General features: G+C 32.3%; 1 protein-coding gene across 1 annotated transcript; it reads left to right on the top strand.

Annotated features, from left to right (window-relative positions):
* The first annotated feature begins 8029 nt into the window (after nt 1-8029).
* LOC116001515 (pectinesterase inhibitor 9-like) lies at nt 8030-9153 on the top strand. The gene has a single exon (XM_031241389.1). The coding sequence runs from the start codon at nt 8080-8082 to the stop codon at nt 8701-8703; it is 624 nt and encodes a 207-aa protein (XP_031097249.1). The 5' UTR covers nt 8030-8079; the 3' UTR covers nt 8704-9153.
* Nucleotides 9154-17379: the final 8226 nt, after the last annotated feature.

The following is a 17379-nucleotide window of genomic DNA, read 5'->3' on the forward strand; positions in this document are numbered from 1 at the left end:
CCTTAGCCACAACAACAAGGCCAAGGGGTTGGGATGCAAAATCTTTTTCATCAGAGATCCGAGAGGAGTGGTAGACAATGTGTTCGATGAAATGCCCCAACCGAATGAGGATGTGGGAGTCCAAAGTGTGACGCCACTTGGTAATGTGCCATGAACTCCCTAGTCTATTCCACATCTCTAGCTCACGAAACCATACAAAGGTAGTCCACATAGAGAAGCCTAAGGCCCCGATCTCCGCCTTTACTTTTCCTTTTATCACACCCAGCACAACCTTTCAAACCTTCCTACTTATGACCTCCAATCTTAGCAAATCTCGTAACTCTTTTCCTTCAACCTCTTAGATGCCAACACACTAATTCGGTTCCCATTCGCCATCCTTGAGAGACACGACACTCGGGAAGTCTTGACTCTTCGTTTTACCACCTACACATTCACCCTCACCGCAATACACAACATCATCAGTATACTCTTTTTGACTTTGTAAGACTTTTTTCCTAATTTGGCAAGTTATCTTCCTTGAAATTAGTGTTGGAGAGATTAAAATAGCATAGCTAAGAATGTAGTTTGAATATTATCTCTAATGTTCATCAGGAGCTTCCTTTTGTGAGTTTTGATTCACGCCTTAGTTTTAGTTGTCTTGCAAAATATCGTAGCCTCCTTATGGCATACAAAAGTGTAGCATCCTTTTTGTAGAAATATTGTGTCTTTAATCCACCGTTGGAAAAATCGGTCTAGGCGCCCCTAGACCGTGGCAATTTCCCTCCTAGGTGCCCGCCTAGGTGACCGGATGCTTAGGCGCCCGCCTATAGCCTAACTTGGTTGAGTTAATTAACTCGTCCATTTCGGTCGAGTTAATCTGGTCGGCTCGACCATGCTAATTATATATATACAAATGAGTTTTCGTGCGATTGCTTTAGATGCGAAATTTTCCTTCCTAAGGTGCATGATTTTCCTTCTTTAAGGTGCGTGGTTTTCCTTCTTAAGGTGCGTTGTTTTCTTTCTTAAGGTGCGTGATTTGTATGCTTAAGGTGTGTGAGTTGTTGAAACTTAAGGTGTGCCATTTTAAAACCTTAGGTGCGCGATTTGTGTTCTTAAGGTGCGTGGTTTGTGTATTTAAGGTGTGTGATTTATGTACTTAAGGTGCGTCGGCCTAAAGTTTTAAGTGCACGTGGTTTTTGTTTTTAAGGTTCTTTGTTTGTGTGTTTAAGGTGTGTGATTTGTGTACTTAACGTGCGTTATTGTAATGCTTAAGGTGCGTAACCACACAGCCGCCCAGGAACTCTTCCTTGCACCTGAACCCTTCCCTATATATATGTATATATATACATATGTACACTGTTGCAAAAATCTCCGCCTAGGCCGCCTAGACACTGCCTAGGCGCTAGGCGTCCCTAGACCGAGGCGAATTGCTCCCTAGGCGTCCCTAGACCGACTGGGCCGAGTTGGTGACCGACTCGGCTGAATTTGGTCAAGTTTTTTTTTATTATTAAATTGGAAGGGGGAAACCCGAACTGAGTGACTGAACTAGCTACAGTTATACATATATCACCAGGAAGGATAACCGGCTCTATCATTATCTAGGAGATTGATTATTTCATCTGGATGGTTGATTTTCACATGCATTCCTTTGGGAAAATTTCTGAACATTCCAGCTAGTTGGTCGGCTACTGCGTTTGTTTCCCTAGGCACCACTCTTATTCTCCATGCTTCTATGGCTTTTAGTTCTTCTCTACACGCTCTGAGCACATTGTGCGTTACGTAGCTGGATGTCGAGTTATTCATGATTCCTTCAACAATCTCACGGGAGTCACCTTAAAAAATGACCTTTTTGTACCCCATTTGTATAGCTAGCTGAATGCTTTGTAATAAAGCCCATGCCTCCGATTGCGCTGGAGAACATGACCCAATATTGTTAATGAAGCCTCCTCGCCATGAACCTGCTGAGTCCTTTATGACTCCTCCACATCCTGCCATGTTTCTTGATAGGTCCACAACACCATCAAAGTTAATCTTGATTGTGCCTTCTTCAGGTTTCTCCCAGCTATACATGTTCCAACTTTCCAGATTTAGTGTGGTATAATCACCTTTTAGTTTGGAGAAGGTTGCGTTTATTTCACTCGTCTACGTATATAACCATTGGATTTTGGAGTGGAGGGGTTGGGTTGAATTATTGAAAATTGCCTCATTTCTCCATCTCCACACCCACCACAACGCCACTACAAATAGGGTATTGTCGCTCTGAGGTCTATTGCTATTTCCTTTGTTTGTGATCCCATAGTCTAGCCACTCCCTGAATGATAGTCTGCTGCACTTCATGTAGCTCCCAGGAAGGATACTTCTCCAAACCATTTCTACCGCTGGGTAATTTCGAAGGACATGTTCTACATCCTCCACTTTGTCAGTGCATAACCAACATTTGTCGCAATCTGTTATCCCTCTCTTCACCCTCATACTGTTCGTCATGATCTTCTCGTGTCGCACCAGCCATAGGAAGGTTTTGATGCGGCTTGGTATCTTCAATTTCCAAATGGCGTTCCATTTGGCTGCTTCCTTAAGTTCTTGAGGATCATTATTATCTGAAACGGCAATGTCATATGCAGTGCTTGCCGAAAACATGCATGTGTTCTCATTCCTCCAACCAACAATATCTTCTGCCTCCCTATCATTTATGATAATGATTGCTTCTAATTTATTTAGAATTTTTGACGGGAGAATATGCTGAAATCTGGCCTAGTCCCACCCATAGTTGTTGTTCCAGTAACTCGCTACTGTTTTGAACATCTCTGTTGGAGGGAATGCTGCAATAGTTACGTTGCTCAGGGGCATGACCTAATCCAAACATCACACCAAAGTAAAGTATTTTCTCCATTTCTAACCAGTTTTGCTACCCCTTTCTGTAGAATGGGTATGGTTTTGAGTATAACTTTCCATACTTTGGTCGAGTTAACTCGAGCGAGTCGGCCTTATTGTTAATTTTTTAATTATATTTATATGTATTTAAATTTATTTATTTATATAAGTAAGGGAAGTAATATATATATATATATATATATATATATATATATATAACATGCACCCACATACATGCATTATTTTTTTGTTTTTGTAGGTCTCTGCCTAGGTCCCGCCTAGACCTCTTAGGTGCTAGTCTACCGTTCGACTAGCGCCTAGTACCTACTGCAACCATGCATATATATATATATATATATATATATAGAGAGAGAGAGAGAGAGTTGCAACGAAACATATAGTCACTACTTGAGGGTGCGTACAGAGTAAGTTCTACTTTATGATCCTAACTAACAAAAGATCATATTATCTAAAAACATAATAAATGTGAATGAAGGTTATACCCCTCATTTATGTCCGTTTTTTTCCGTTAAGTTTTTTTGTACATTATGCTATAAAAGTTGTACTACATAATATTTTGGACAAATATACCCCTACCGTTATAACTTCCGTTATCTTTTCCACTATTGTTACTATGCACATGTATCCACCATATATTTTCTTATCTTCTTCAATAATAATAATAAAATATACACATTAAATATTAAAGTTATATGTTAGTTATTTTTTAAAATATAAATATCTAATTTATAAAAATATTTTTCATTATTATTATTATTATTATTATTTACTATATTAAAATTTAAATAAATTTAAAATTTTAATATAAAATACTAATATTGGGCACATATTTTTTGCGCATCGCGCATAAGATAAACTAGTTGTGATAAATAAGCTTAGACACTGTTTATAGCTGACCGTCTCAAATTAAAAAGATCAATAAATTACTCTTGTTAAGAATTAAATTTGTAATATTTTGGTTATCAAATAAATAGTTTGATCAACTTAGTTAGGATTTATTGAACCGACCAGTTGTGTTAGCTTAATGTAATAAAAAATTTAATTAATAACTGAACTCATGGATCAAAGATGAGATGGCAAGAACAAGAGTCTACATATGGTGTAATTTAAGATTTTAAGCTTCTGCCAATCTGCCATGCATGTGGTTGTTTGGATGCTTACCTGTGAGTTGTCCTGGCTGGGGAAGTAGGTGGCGGTTTAAGATTGATTACCATTCTACCTAAACCACAAGCCCTAGCCCCTACATACCAAGTCTATAAATCTATAATGATGAGTAATTGAGTATTGTCATTGATTTCCGTGACAATCGATTACTCCCTTTATTCTATTTTATTTTTGAGTTTCATTACCAGAATTCAATTAAAGGTATTCAATTTTTTATACAATATTTAGTTTATAAAATTATATATTTAAAAATTAAATTTAAAATACTACTTAATTAAATATGAAAACTATAATTTAAAAGTTATAAGAAAATATAAGAAAACAAAATTAGAAATAAAAAATTAATTTAATTAATGAATTGTGCTAGTCGGTTTGACTAACGAATTGTATTAGTGATTTGTAAAAAGATGTTTGATGTTAGTGGGTAATACGTAAAATGACCTAAAATGATATACATATATTTTGTAATAATAATTATAATAATTATTATTATTACTATTATTATTATTAAAGAAATTAAAACAACAAATTTAAAAAAAATAATAATAATAAACAAAGAACTTATCTTCCACTTTTACCGCGTCAGTGGAAAAAGTGGAAGTTGAAGCCTTGAGGGGAGCCTCAAACTCTCAAAGCTCCCTAGTGCAATGCTAATTTTTGCCCATTTGGAATTTGGATGGGGGCAGGCTTGAGAAGCCTTTTGGCTTCTCTCCTTAAGGCAGTTTAATTTTTTTATTTTTAAATAATGAGGGCATTTTGAAAAGTACTGCATGTACTATCTAAAACTGTAAAACATATTGGTCCTGTTTGGTAAATAATCAGTCTATCAGTCAATTTTGGCTTATTTGACCACTATTAGTTGTTTGGTTAATAAGCTTTTTATAACTCCAAAATGTTAAAATTCAAAAGGCTACTCAAAGGAGCCTTTTCAATTAGCTTTTTGAGAAAAGAAATTATACCAAACAGCTATCAGCTAACAGCTAATTTATAAAACAATTTTCTACAATCAGCTAATGTTATCAACAAATCATACCTTCTAACCTAAACAACTAACCCAATCAGCTAACAGCCATTTACCAAACAGAGCCATTCTCAATTTTTACTTCCACTTGTATTCAAATTTGATTAGAGGAAGAAAAGAAGGAATAGATAGACAGCATGACTCCCTATTAAATTTAGCAATCAAAGCATGCCAAATCATATGAAGTAGAAAATAGGAGTATAAATTGGGAGAAAATGTAGAACTACCTGGGGGTTTTAGAAAAAAGAAAATCCTTTTCTCAAAATGCCATTCTAGTGCTTTATGGAGCAAAACGGTGTTCCAAAGGAGCAAAACGGTGTTCCAAAGTGCTGGCTAACCAAACGATTGCTTTAGTGTTTTGATCATGATCAAAACGTCCAAGTTGGTGGATTTATCAAAAATTTGTCGTCAATAACCAAACATGATTTATGTGGGTTCACAAAAAAGTATCTACATAAAAAACTTATGAGAGAGTCATTTCGCATTGGCCTTACTTCAAACTAAACCTGACAAGTGACAACTTCTATTCACAACTTGGCAATTTGTACAAACCAGGCAACCACATATGACCTACGTACGTTGATTAAAAAAAACCATTGTAGCCTAATAATTCCGAGTGTTCTTTCAAGTTTACCGCCCTCCCTACGTAGTGATTCTATCAATCATGTACGTAGGTAAGACCCTTCATTCTGATTGGTATATCATGAGAAAAAAGAAAGCCATTTGCACCAGGCGCACTGCGCTTTCCCTTTCCCAGATGTTTGCTTTTCTAAGTCAAGTAATGGTGATCCACCGAGGACTGGAGTTTCGCAACATGTTGACGAAGAACCCCGAACTTAGGGTTCGGTCAGTAGAAGGGACAACCTTTTCTCCCCGGAAGAAGAATAGCCCCGCTCTCTAGCCGACTAATCCCGTTGATCATATAACCGGGAGGGAACGTGTCACATTAGAGGTGAACGATCAGAGGTGTCCTCTAATCACCACGATGAGGCTGATCCCTCTATTAGTAGACTTCACTCTTGTCATAAAATTGAGATCAAAGAATTATTTATTCTAGAAAATTCAGATAATTCCTTCTTGCGTGAACCGTATTTGTTGGGCTATATTGGTGACACCTTAACTTGCCTTTCCCCTCTCCATTTTTGGCAGCTGCAACAGGACAACAGCCTGACCCTGCACCATGTCATTATGAATAATAGAGTACTAAATGTTGAGAGATAATTATCTTATATCCGCATGCATACAGCTATATGAGATTTCGTAATGCTAAACTTTTGATTAATTAAAGGTAAATATGATTACTAGATATTATAATTTTTTTTGTAACGAGAAAATAAAAAACCTCTTGTCAATATCTAATTTTATCTATAATTTCTTTAATTACACACTCTGGAATTGACTAGGTTGATACTTATCCCCAAATCTCATCACTCCCTGTTTGTTGTCCATGGTTTTAAAGCATTTATTGGTCATGATGAGTCAATAGTACACAAGGACAATCTTTCTATGCGTAAAGGTTCAGCTTCTTCTGTTATGTATATAAAGAATGTATATCTCTATCTAAATGCTGACGAGGTTGAGGCAAAAGATGGGATCATTAAGAAGAGTTATAAAACCTTTGCAACTTCAAATGGTAACATGAAATGACATAAATGGATTAATTAAGATATTGAATAGAAATAATATTGTGTTGCAAGGCTTGTAAATAAAGAAAGAGATAAAGAAAAGGAGGCATGTGACAACCTTTAAATTTAACCTTAAAAGACGAGTACTTTAATTATTTAGAATATATGCTTGCTTTTTCAAGATAGCTTCTAGCTACCAATTACACTAGTAAAAATGGGGGAATTTAATTTGTTTAGAGTTTTGAATTTATATATTTTGTAAATGGTGTGTAATAATCGTTGATGAGAGAGTATTTCAATGGAGTGTGATAGTAGTTTGATTCTATATTATTTACGGTCTAATATAAGTTATATAACTCATTATTACTTTGGATGATGAGATAATAGTTAGAAAAAGAATGGCGAAAGGGTAAATCACGGTTACTCAGTCACCTATATTTTAAGTGAGAGGAGTAAGCAGTATTTGGTGCATTCCAAAAATTTATCACATTGGGTGTAATTTTCACAATGCAATTGTCAAGTCTCAATCTTGTATTTTTGCCAATAATTTACTACTTGAATATTACTCACTTCGTCCCATTTTGTTTGTCTAGTTTTTTTTTTAGTAATACTGACTCTATTACAATGTAGTATCTGTTCATAGCTACTTTCTCAACCTACAGAAGCACAACGAGTCAACAGTTGCCTCCACTGAGGCTCGAACCCACTCTCATCATCCATGTGGGAGTGTTAACGAGGTTTGACTAAAATTATTTTTAATTTAATTTTTTATAATATTAAGTTTTGTATTAGTATATAAATTTTATATATTTAAAAACTACATTAAAATTACTATTCCCGTATTAATTAAACACAAAAAAAAATCAAATTTTAAAATACTCATTACTGAAGAAAATAAGTAAGATGAAAGAGTTGATTTGACTAATCAATAATAAAGATGACATGTAAAATAGGACAGAGAAAGTAATTGAATTGTCTATACTAGCTAATTATTTAATCTCTAAATCTATAAGTTATGTAACTCTATCCATTTGGATGATGAGATGATCGCTAGAAAAGGGATGGTGGAGTGTTAAATCTCAGTGATTCTGTGACTTCTTAAGCAGGAAGATCAGTATCTGAAGATCAGTATATGGTGCATATAAAAAGTCTACTATATTGGGTATAACTTTCATATATTATTAGGTTTCAATTTTAGTTTTTGTCTACAATCTATTACCTGAATACCAATTGAGTTCGCCATAAGTGCTAACTAATTATTTATTCTGATCTCTAAATCTATTGGTAAGGGTTGATAAGGACCATTATATTGTGATTGAGGTGCTATATAAAGCTTCAATTCCCAAACGCTCCTACCTCTACATAAAGAGTGAAGTAGAATCCAATCTAAGTTCCAAGATGTGCAAAGCCAAAATGGGCAACCTTAGTCTATACTTGGTACTAACAATCTTGTCTTGTTATCTTGCCGATACAGCACAGTCTTCTTCCTTTCCCTCAAACTTCATCAAAGCCTCTTGCAGAGCCACCCGGTACCCATCCTTGTGCATCGACTGTCTCTCCGCCTATGCCAACTCAATCCAGCAGAGCGAGCGGCAACTGGCCGAGGTAGCCCTGTCGGTCAGCCTGGCCAAGGCTAGGTCGGCCGCCATGTTCGTGGTCAAGCTGACAAGATCGGCCAGAGGGCTAAAACCGAGGGAGCTCCAGGCGGTTAAAGACTGCGTGGACACCATGGGCGACACCATGGATCAGCTGAGGCGCTCCGTCCGGGAGCTTGGGCGGGCTGGGCGAGTGCCGAGTCAGGACTTTGTGTGGCATGTGGGGAATGTGCAGACCTGGGTTAGCGCGGCTTTGACCAACGAAAACACTTGCCTTGATGGGTTCGCTGGGCCTGCCATGGATGGGAATGTGAAGGGGGCGATTAGGGCCAGAGTTGTTAATGTTGCTCGAGTCACTAGCAACGCTCTTGCCTTGGTTAATCGCTTTGCCGCGAGACACAGACCCGGCGGCGCTAACGTTCCTTGAATGATTGCAGTCTTCAAGTAAGAGAAATTGAATCATGGGCTCCATCCAATTAAAAGCCTAGTTGAACTACACATTTATGTTTATACTATATTTATGCTCACAAGAAGGACTGTGTTTAAGTTGGAGTCAAACTTGTTATGCTTTTGAGCTAACTAGCTTTTAAGGTGAGGTTAGAATTTGGATATGCTTAAGTGCCTAGTTGTGAGTTTGCTATCTTGCTGGTTTTTGTGCATAGGTGTTAATCTTGTTGTCTTAATGTACTGGATATAGTGTGGTTGTGTAAGTGTTGTGTTGTATGATCAATTTTGTAGCCACCAAAACTTGTGCACCACATCACCGTGACTACGATATATGTAAATGTAGTAAAGGATTGTTGATTGCTCATGGAACTATGTAACTATGTAAGGTATCTTTGTTGTCATATATTCTGCATTATTATGTGTTTCTTCATTTCTTTTCTTCTGAAATTTTACCCAGATTTTGGTGGATGATGATAGGGACTTCACGTGCATATCTTTTGTTAATTAATTAGGTGGTCCTGAACGGCTACACGCCTATTTGGGTCATTTGGCTTATGCATAATGTATAAACTAGGTATTATGTATAATTTGTAATTACATTGTTGTTGCCCGAGTTGACTAGTTTATGTCACTTGATAACAGAAAGCTATAGCCTTTAGTCACTTGACCTATTATGTTAGAAGTTGATTTTAATTTTAATTACAATATTGCTATTTATCTTCTTCAAACACATTTTATAATCATTTTGTATCTTTTTTTATAGTAAGGATGAACCTTCAATAATCAAAAATTAAAAGTGAAATACAGTAAGAGGAGACGGAATACCACACGAACCAGCCTGAAAACCTTAACTCCTAAAGTATATATGTGCCAAAGCATAAGTAGCGCGCATGGATGATTCATTGATGATTGATCTACCAACATAACGAACTAAAAAGTTCCCAATCTATCATTTCGTATTTAATTGTTAGATAATAAAAAATTAAAATAAGTTAAGAGAAAAAGATATCTCCGAAAAAAATATGATTATTGAATAATAGAAGGACGAAACAATGATATAAATCAAGACTTAGAGGTGATGGTGGAGCTATGTTGATTTGAGTGGGGTCAATCGACTCTGCTCAACTTTTACTGTTTATTACCTATACATATATATATTTTGAAAAAATTTAAAATTAACCCCACTAAAATAAATATAATAGGGGTCAACATATAATAAATAGAAAAATTTTAATTCTTAAAATATAATAATAAAAAATTAATAACTCTTGTTTCATGAGAATTGAAAATGCAAACCAGAGAACAAAAGCAGAAACTGAGAATTGAAAATGTACTAAACTTTTTCAAATAATTTTTTACATTTTAGCGTTTGGAACAATAAGATGTTACAAAAAGCTAATTAATCAAACACTTATATTGGTTGTTTAACCAAGTCAAACAGCTAATAGTGGTCAAATAAACCAAAATTGACTGATAAGCTAATTATATTACCAAACAAGATCATTGTTTTCTTAAAATTGTTGTAATTGAATAGTATTATTATTACTTGTCAATTTTCTTTTAAAAAATCAAAATATAATATATAAAAGTTAACAAGATAGATATTTGTAGGGATTATGTTGTTGTCTAGTTATATCATGGGTAGCGTCCAAATATTTTATCTTTTTAATTTTTTTAAAAAATAAAATTAATGTATAAAAAAATATATCATTAAAATTCTAATTGAAATATTTTAAATAATACCTACATTGATTTTTTTTTTTTCAAATCTTTTAACTAAATCTACAAGGACATGCATAAATTTGTTATTTTTAAGTCTAAATATTTTATTCATAAAAGTTACTATTATTATAAATACATAAATTAACTATTGTAAGTATAATAAGTACATAAAATCATTACTATATGTACATAAATTTATTACTGTAAGATATATATTTTCTATTATTAGTGATATTTTTATGTACCAGCAACATTATTTTTTATTTACTTATAATATTATTATTTTTATGCACATGAATTTATCATATAGGATGAGTCTTGGTACACGATACAATTTGCCTATGGTGGACTGTGTGGTCTTAACCTAGTAATATTGTTGCAGATATTGAAATTGGATTCCCATAGTCAAGTTCGTTTTTTATTGCCAGCAGGAGGGACCGTCCGGGGTTCTCGCCGCAATTTGTGGATATGTCGGAGACAACCTCAAGATTTTCTTTTTTCTTTATTCTTTATTCTTATCCAAAACTTTAACGATAGATTATTGCAAGTCCATAGCACATTAGTACCGACCATAGTTTGGATGGCGTTAGAGAAATTTGTTGTTAATATCAAAGAGTAAGGAGGTAAATTAGTGTTGTTCACAAAGAAACGACCTTCTTAATAATAGCATGAACCTGCCCGATGGTTTTGTGACCTCGGGGTGGTCACTCGGCGGGCCAACACAATCGATTGAATCAACACAACGTAAAAATAAACAAATAAAAACAAGAGTAACACACAGTATTTTGACGTGGAAACCGAAAGGGTAAAAATCACAGGCCTTTTTGGGCGATGCCAAGTCGAAACTCACTATTTTATTGATAGAATACTTGTACATACATGTTTTGTTTTGCTGCGTTCTAGTCTAGAGAAAAATATCAGCCTCTCCTCACGTTGCAAACTTCTCCCCCTTTCTTCTTTGATTCTCGCTTCTTATATCAGTCAATGGGTAGGGAAGGTAACAACCATTTTATGACTAATTAATGGGATATTATGGGTAATTAACTAGGGGTTATGGATAATAATTAGGATTAGTGGAAGAAATGGGTAATAATTAGGATAATAAAGGCACATTAATTGTTTAATAAATTGCGGGTTATGGAAGGATAGTTAGGGAGCCGACTGGCCACGACTCAGGTGCCGAATGTCGAGCCCGAGTGTCGTGCCCGACTGCTTGCTAGGTAATATTGACCGGGTGCCTAGGCTAGGTATCTATCATGCCTAATCTCATATTAGAAGGACTAAATTGTCCATAGCTATGTGGCTTAAAAATAGATCGTACTGTTAATAAAATATCATGGAGTGAATGCTTAGAAAAAATTGATTAAGGGATGTATAGCATGACACTCTAAAATAGTGACTAATTACAAAGCTTAAGGGTCAAGAAATATTTTCATTACAAAAGGAAGCGATCTAAAAGATTCAAGAACGTAATAGAAATGACTATGTAACTAAGGTAACAGGCTTAGTGTGCTCTAGGTTGTTTGAGTGTTGAACTGTCACATTTGATCGAATTTACAAAAATACCCATTTATAGTGGGAGAGATAGTTTGGTTTGGCTTTGCAACTTAGTCTAACAGATTACCATAATGTAAAATTAGTAACAAGATCGAGTGACTAATGGCCAATAAGAGGAACTAATGAGTAATTACAATGATTCATCACATGTACAGATTGACAACAACATTTATTTATTGTTACAAAGGTGTCGTAAGTTAGATGAAAGCGTTTAAGCGTTGCAATTTGTGATTCTCTCCTCCAGATTAAGGCTATTTAGTATTTAGCCTGAACTCGAGCTTGAATTCAAGCTTGAGATCGAGCCCGAGCTCAAGCTCGAATAAGCAGCTTGAAAATTGTCGAGCTCGAACTCGAGCTCGAGTAGGGCCTTCATTAACGAGTTCAAGCTCGAGCCACCCAAGGCTCGAGCTTGGCTCGGCTCGTTTACATCCCTAGTATGATGCATTAAGGGTGAAGTCATGGTTTTGGACCTTATATCCATCCTTTTGTTGGCTCGAATAAAGTTTTTGACTTGTTGGGTTCAATTATCGTGATATTACTTTCTTGGTCCATTTAATTAAAAGTTTCAAAAAAAAAAAAAAAGACCTATCCAATGCTAAGAATTCAAAAAAAAAAAAAAAAAAGACTTACCCAATGCTAAGAATTTGTGGTATAGTGACACCCGGTTACACTCCTATATGGAAGGGGTGTGTTCGAGCCTCAGTGGAGTCAATAATAGATATTGCATTGTAATAGAGTCAGTAGTACTCAAAATAAGACCTACTCAATTAATTGGATTATAATTTTTAATAAATTTTCAAAGAATAATTTTTTTTTAAAAACCATGTAGTCATATAAAAAAAATAAAAAAAGAAAAAGAAGAAGAAGAAGAAGAAGTAGATACCAATGGTAAGACTTGGCGCATGCATTAAAAATGCTTTCTGAATTAATATAAAAAAAAGTGTAAACGATACCATTTTGAATAATATTTTCTTCAAACGTATTACACAATCCAGCAAATCTACCATGGGACAAGGATATTGCAATACAGCATGGGTTAAGAATCTCTCAAAGTCAAAGGTGATGGGGAAATTATCAAGTACAAAATGAGTAAAATATATTCACATGGGAGACGCCACCAAATGTTGTCTCCATGTAGCCATGTGATGCCCAATTATGAAGTGCCTATCAAATATAGGGATGTACTTTTGCTTGATTGTTTATTTCACTTGGACCCTTAATATTTAGGCATATAACACATGCACCCCTCTTATTTTGATCACCTCAACTTTTTTTTTTTTTTTTTTTTTTTTTCACGAGCCAGAACCTAGTTTATTATAAAGAAAACTAGAAGGGTACACATACCACTCCATACAATTTGTGAAAGAAACACTCTCGAGCAAAAATATGAGAAGTCAGATTTGCAGATCGTCTAACAAACTTGATGATAACATAATTAAAATCTTTCATCATTTCCTTAATATTATGTAACAATAAGCATAATAAAGATTCCCCTCACTTCCCTTGAGACCTTGAAAACCTTGAAGGCAATCAGTTTCAACATGAACTTGATCAAAACCATTTCCTTTTGTCCAGCTCAAAACCTCCCTAACAGCCATTGCTTCTGCATGCCTCTTTGGGATTATAATACACCCCTCTCAAAGGAGTGCTCCTAGCTACAGTGAAATCACCTTTGTCATCTCCAAGGACATAGACCCTGTTTAGTAAATAATCAGCCTATCAGCCAATTTTGGCTTATTTGACCACTATTAGTTGTTTGGTTAATAAGCTTTTTGTAACTCCAAAAAGTTAAAATTCAAAATGCTACTCAAAGCAACCTTTTCAATTAGCTTTTTGAGAAAAGAAATTATACTAAACAGCTATCAGCTAACAGCTAATTTATCAAACAACTTTCTACAATCAGCTAATATTATCAACAAATCATTCATTCTAACCCAAACAGTCAACCCAATCAGCCAACCGCCATTTACCAAACAGGGCCATAATCAAATCCCATTCTTCTATCTTTCACGTGCACCGCTGCATCAACATTCAATTTTACCCAACCTTCTTGTGGTTTCATCCATGTAGCCTCACTGGATTATGACCTTTCTCAGCGTCCAAGAAATATGAGTTAAGAAAATATCTTACTTTGAAAATCCTTAGTCCTTACCACTAGAAAGTTTGGTTTATTAATGAGCCTCCGGGATTGCTTACTCAGTTTAGCAACATTGAATTCCCAAAGTTTCCTAAATCTCATACCTCCCCATTTTTTTTAGGAATACAAAGCCTATTCTAATTTCTAAGCCTTCCACGGAATCCCTTTCTTTCCCCATTAACAATTTATAATTAAAATTCAAAAAATAATACAAATGAAATAAAAAAATATCTATAATACAAAAGTAATAAATTGAATAGAAGATTTCAATTTTATCTTATTAGAATAAATTAAATTTGACATATCTATTTTGATTTAGATTTTTTTTTATTTTAATAGAATATATATTTTTCTTTTTTTCTTTTTTATAAATTCTATTACCATTAAATTACCATATTATTATTTAATGACTTTAAAAATGATAGAGATCTATATATATATATATAGCAATATAACGATGAAAAATAGAATTACAAATAACAATGAGATTGCATTTGAGTTATTTTTATTTTATTTTTCACCAAAATTTACTTTTATGCACATGAAAAGTTTGAAAAAGAATTATTTCAATTGTAATACGTAATTTAACTATAGAATTAAAAAAGATATGTAACTAAATTTGAACCAAATAAAATAATTTTAATTTTATTATTTTTTTGAATTGAAATTCAAAACAAATAAAAAATTTAAAAACATCTATAATATTAAAATATTAAATTAAATAAAAGATTTCAATTCTATATAAAAGAATTTAATTTTAAATAAATTAATAGACTTAAAATAAGAACATGCTAATTTCAATTCTATATAAAATATTAAATTAAATAGAAGATTTCAATTCTAATAGAATTTAATTATGTACGTCCATGTTAATTTTAAGATAAAAAACTAATCTACAATATTTTGAAAATGAATCAATATTATATTAAAAATAAATATAATATAGTGATCTAATATAATTGTATGTTAATGTAATACATTAAAATAAAAATATCAATATAGGTGTTATTTAAATGTTTTTAATTAAAAATTTTAATGATATATTTTTTATATATTAATTTTATTTGTATATAAAAAAAATGAACTTAAGTTGAAAAAGAATATACTGAGTATTAGTTTATTATACCTTAAAAGTAGACCATGAATCATGGTATAATAAATATTTTAGGTAATCATTACTATAAATTAAATTAACTTATATAGTATTTTTGTTATTATTTAATTAGGTAAAACATAATTGTAATTTTAAATTTCAAAACAAAAGTATTTTCTTAGGATATGCGGGAAAACAACACTTTTATTTTAATATATATATATAGTAAAAATAAATTAGTAACTACAACAAAAAAATAATACATACACATTTCTTTAATTTAGAATTCGATGTTTACAATGCCTTTATTAAAAAAAATTATTCATTATCAAAAAAAATTAAAAAAGATATATAATTTCATTAGTTATATTGTCTTTATTTTCTACAATAAAAAATATTTATTATAAAAAAAATTAAAAAAGAGATATAATTTGTTTAGTTATATGTGCTTATTTTCTACAATAAAAATAATTCATTATCTAAAAATTTAAAAAGAGAAATAATTTCACTGGTTATATTGTCTTTATTTTCTACAATGCAAAGATTCCTTATCTTCAAATCATATTAACTACTTGGGGAGGATTTGTTGAAAAAGAAGACATTCAATAACCCAATAAATTAAAGCGGGAATTATCCAGTAATATTTTTTGGGATACATCACAGTTGTTCACTTTAAAGGTAATCATATTTCTTTATTAATATGATTTAAAATGTATAAATTTTTATTACCAAAAGTAGTATTTATTTATACTATCATTTTTAGACTAAGTATTTAGACTATATCATTTTTACAAAATTGTAAACATTTATTTTAGTGACAATTATAATCAACATTTCATATATTATCTTGCATTCATATATTACTTTAAATTATCAATTTAAATAAACAAATTTAACATTCAATTGCATATTCATGAACATCTCATATATAATATTATATTGATATACTTTGAAGTGATTATTTAAAAATAAACATTAGGCATTATCCTATTCGCGTAATGCGAGTGAAAAAACTAGTATATAAAATAACCGTGAATTTGTAACACAGTTATTGTTAAAAAGAAATTATTATTATTGCTACTAGTATTTTCGCTCGTGCGTTGCACGAAATGGATTTGTTTTAATATTTTAAAAATATTTGGATCAATATACAATTATATAAATTATAACATCGAATATTATGTAGCGCAATTGATGAAATTGGTTGGATCAATTATGTTTTTTGATGTTTTTCTTGCTTGAATTAGAGCAAATAATTGTCCAATTACTCGCGTGATGCACGTATAATTTTTTATTATTATTATATATTTAGATAATAAAAATAAATTATTTGACCAATAAAATATGTAATTAATTGATTACAAAAGTTTGGGCGGGAAAAATAAAATAAGAGGATTTTACGTTTATATATTGTATAGATTAGATTTTTTTTATATTTCCACATTGATTAGCAATATCAGTTTTTCTTTTCCATTTTATCTTTACTATTGTTTGGCCGAGAATTTAATAAACGATAATGGTTTAATTATTATAAGAATTTGGGAAATAAAATTTTGTTACCAATTAAACTTTATCAATTTTTTAATAATTAATTAATAATATTAGTGTGTGCCGAAAAGTTGAATGGAAGGATTTTAGTTTTATTAATAATATTGATACGTGAATATAGAAACAATATTATCAATTAATAAATATTAGTTAATTTTTATTTTACATTTTCTTACCAAATAAGCTTTATTAATTATTTGACTAATAAAATATTTAATTAATTGACTATAAAAGTTTGGGCACAGAAAATGAAATAGGGGATTTTTCTTTTTTATATATGGTATAGATACATTATTATTATTATTATATATAAATTTTTCCGTGCAGTTTTCGGCAAATTATTGCATGGACCATGGTCCACACAGCTGTGTGGACCAAAAATAAAAATTACATTATTTTTGTACTGAAGGTATATTATTTTTGTACTGTAGGCATATTATTTGATAGTATATATCAAATAATGTACCTTCAGTACTACCCTAAAATAATGTATCTACAGTACAAAAATAATGTACCTTCAGTATAAAAGTAATGTACTTTTTATTTATGGTCCACACAGCTGTGTGGACCATGGTCTATGCAATAATGATTGGTTTCCA

The sequence above is a fragment of the Ipomoea triloba genome, chromosome 13 (assembly GCF_003576645.1).
Source record: "Ipomoea triloba cultivar NCNSP0323 chromosome 13, ASM357664v1".
NCBI lineage: Eukaryota > Viridiplantae > Streptophyta > Magnoliopsida > Solanales > Convolvulaceae > Ipomoea > Ipomoea triloba.

Bases quoted from the DNA above. Each gene is read 5' to 3' on its own strand.
- LOC116001515 (XM_031241389.1), top strand. From the start codon at position 8,080: ATGTGCAAAGCCAAAATGGGCAACCTTAGTCTATACTTGGTACTAACA.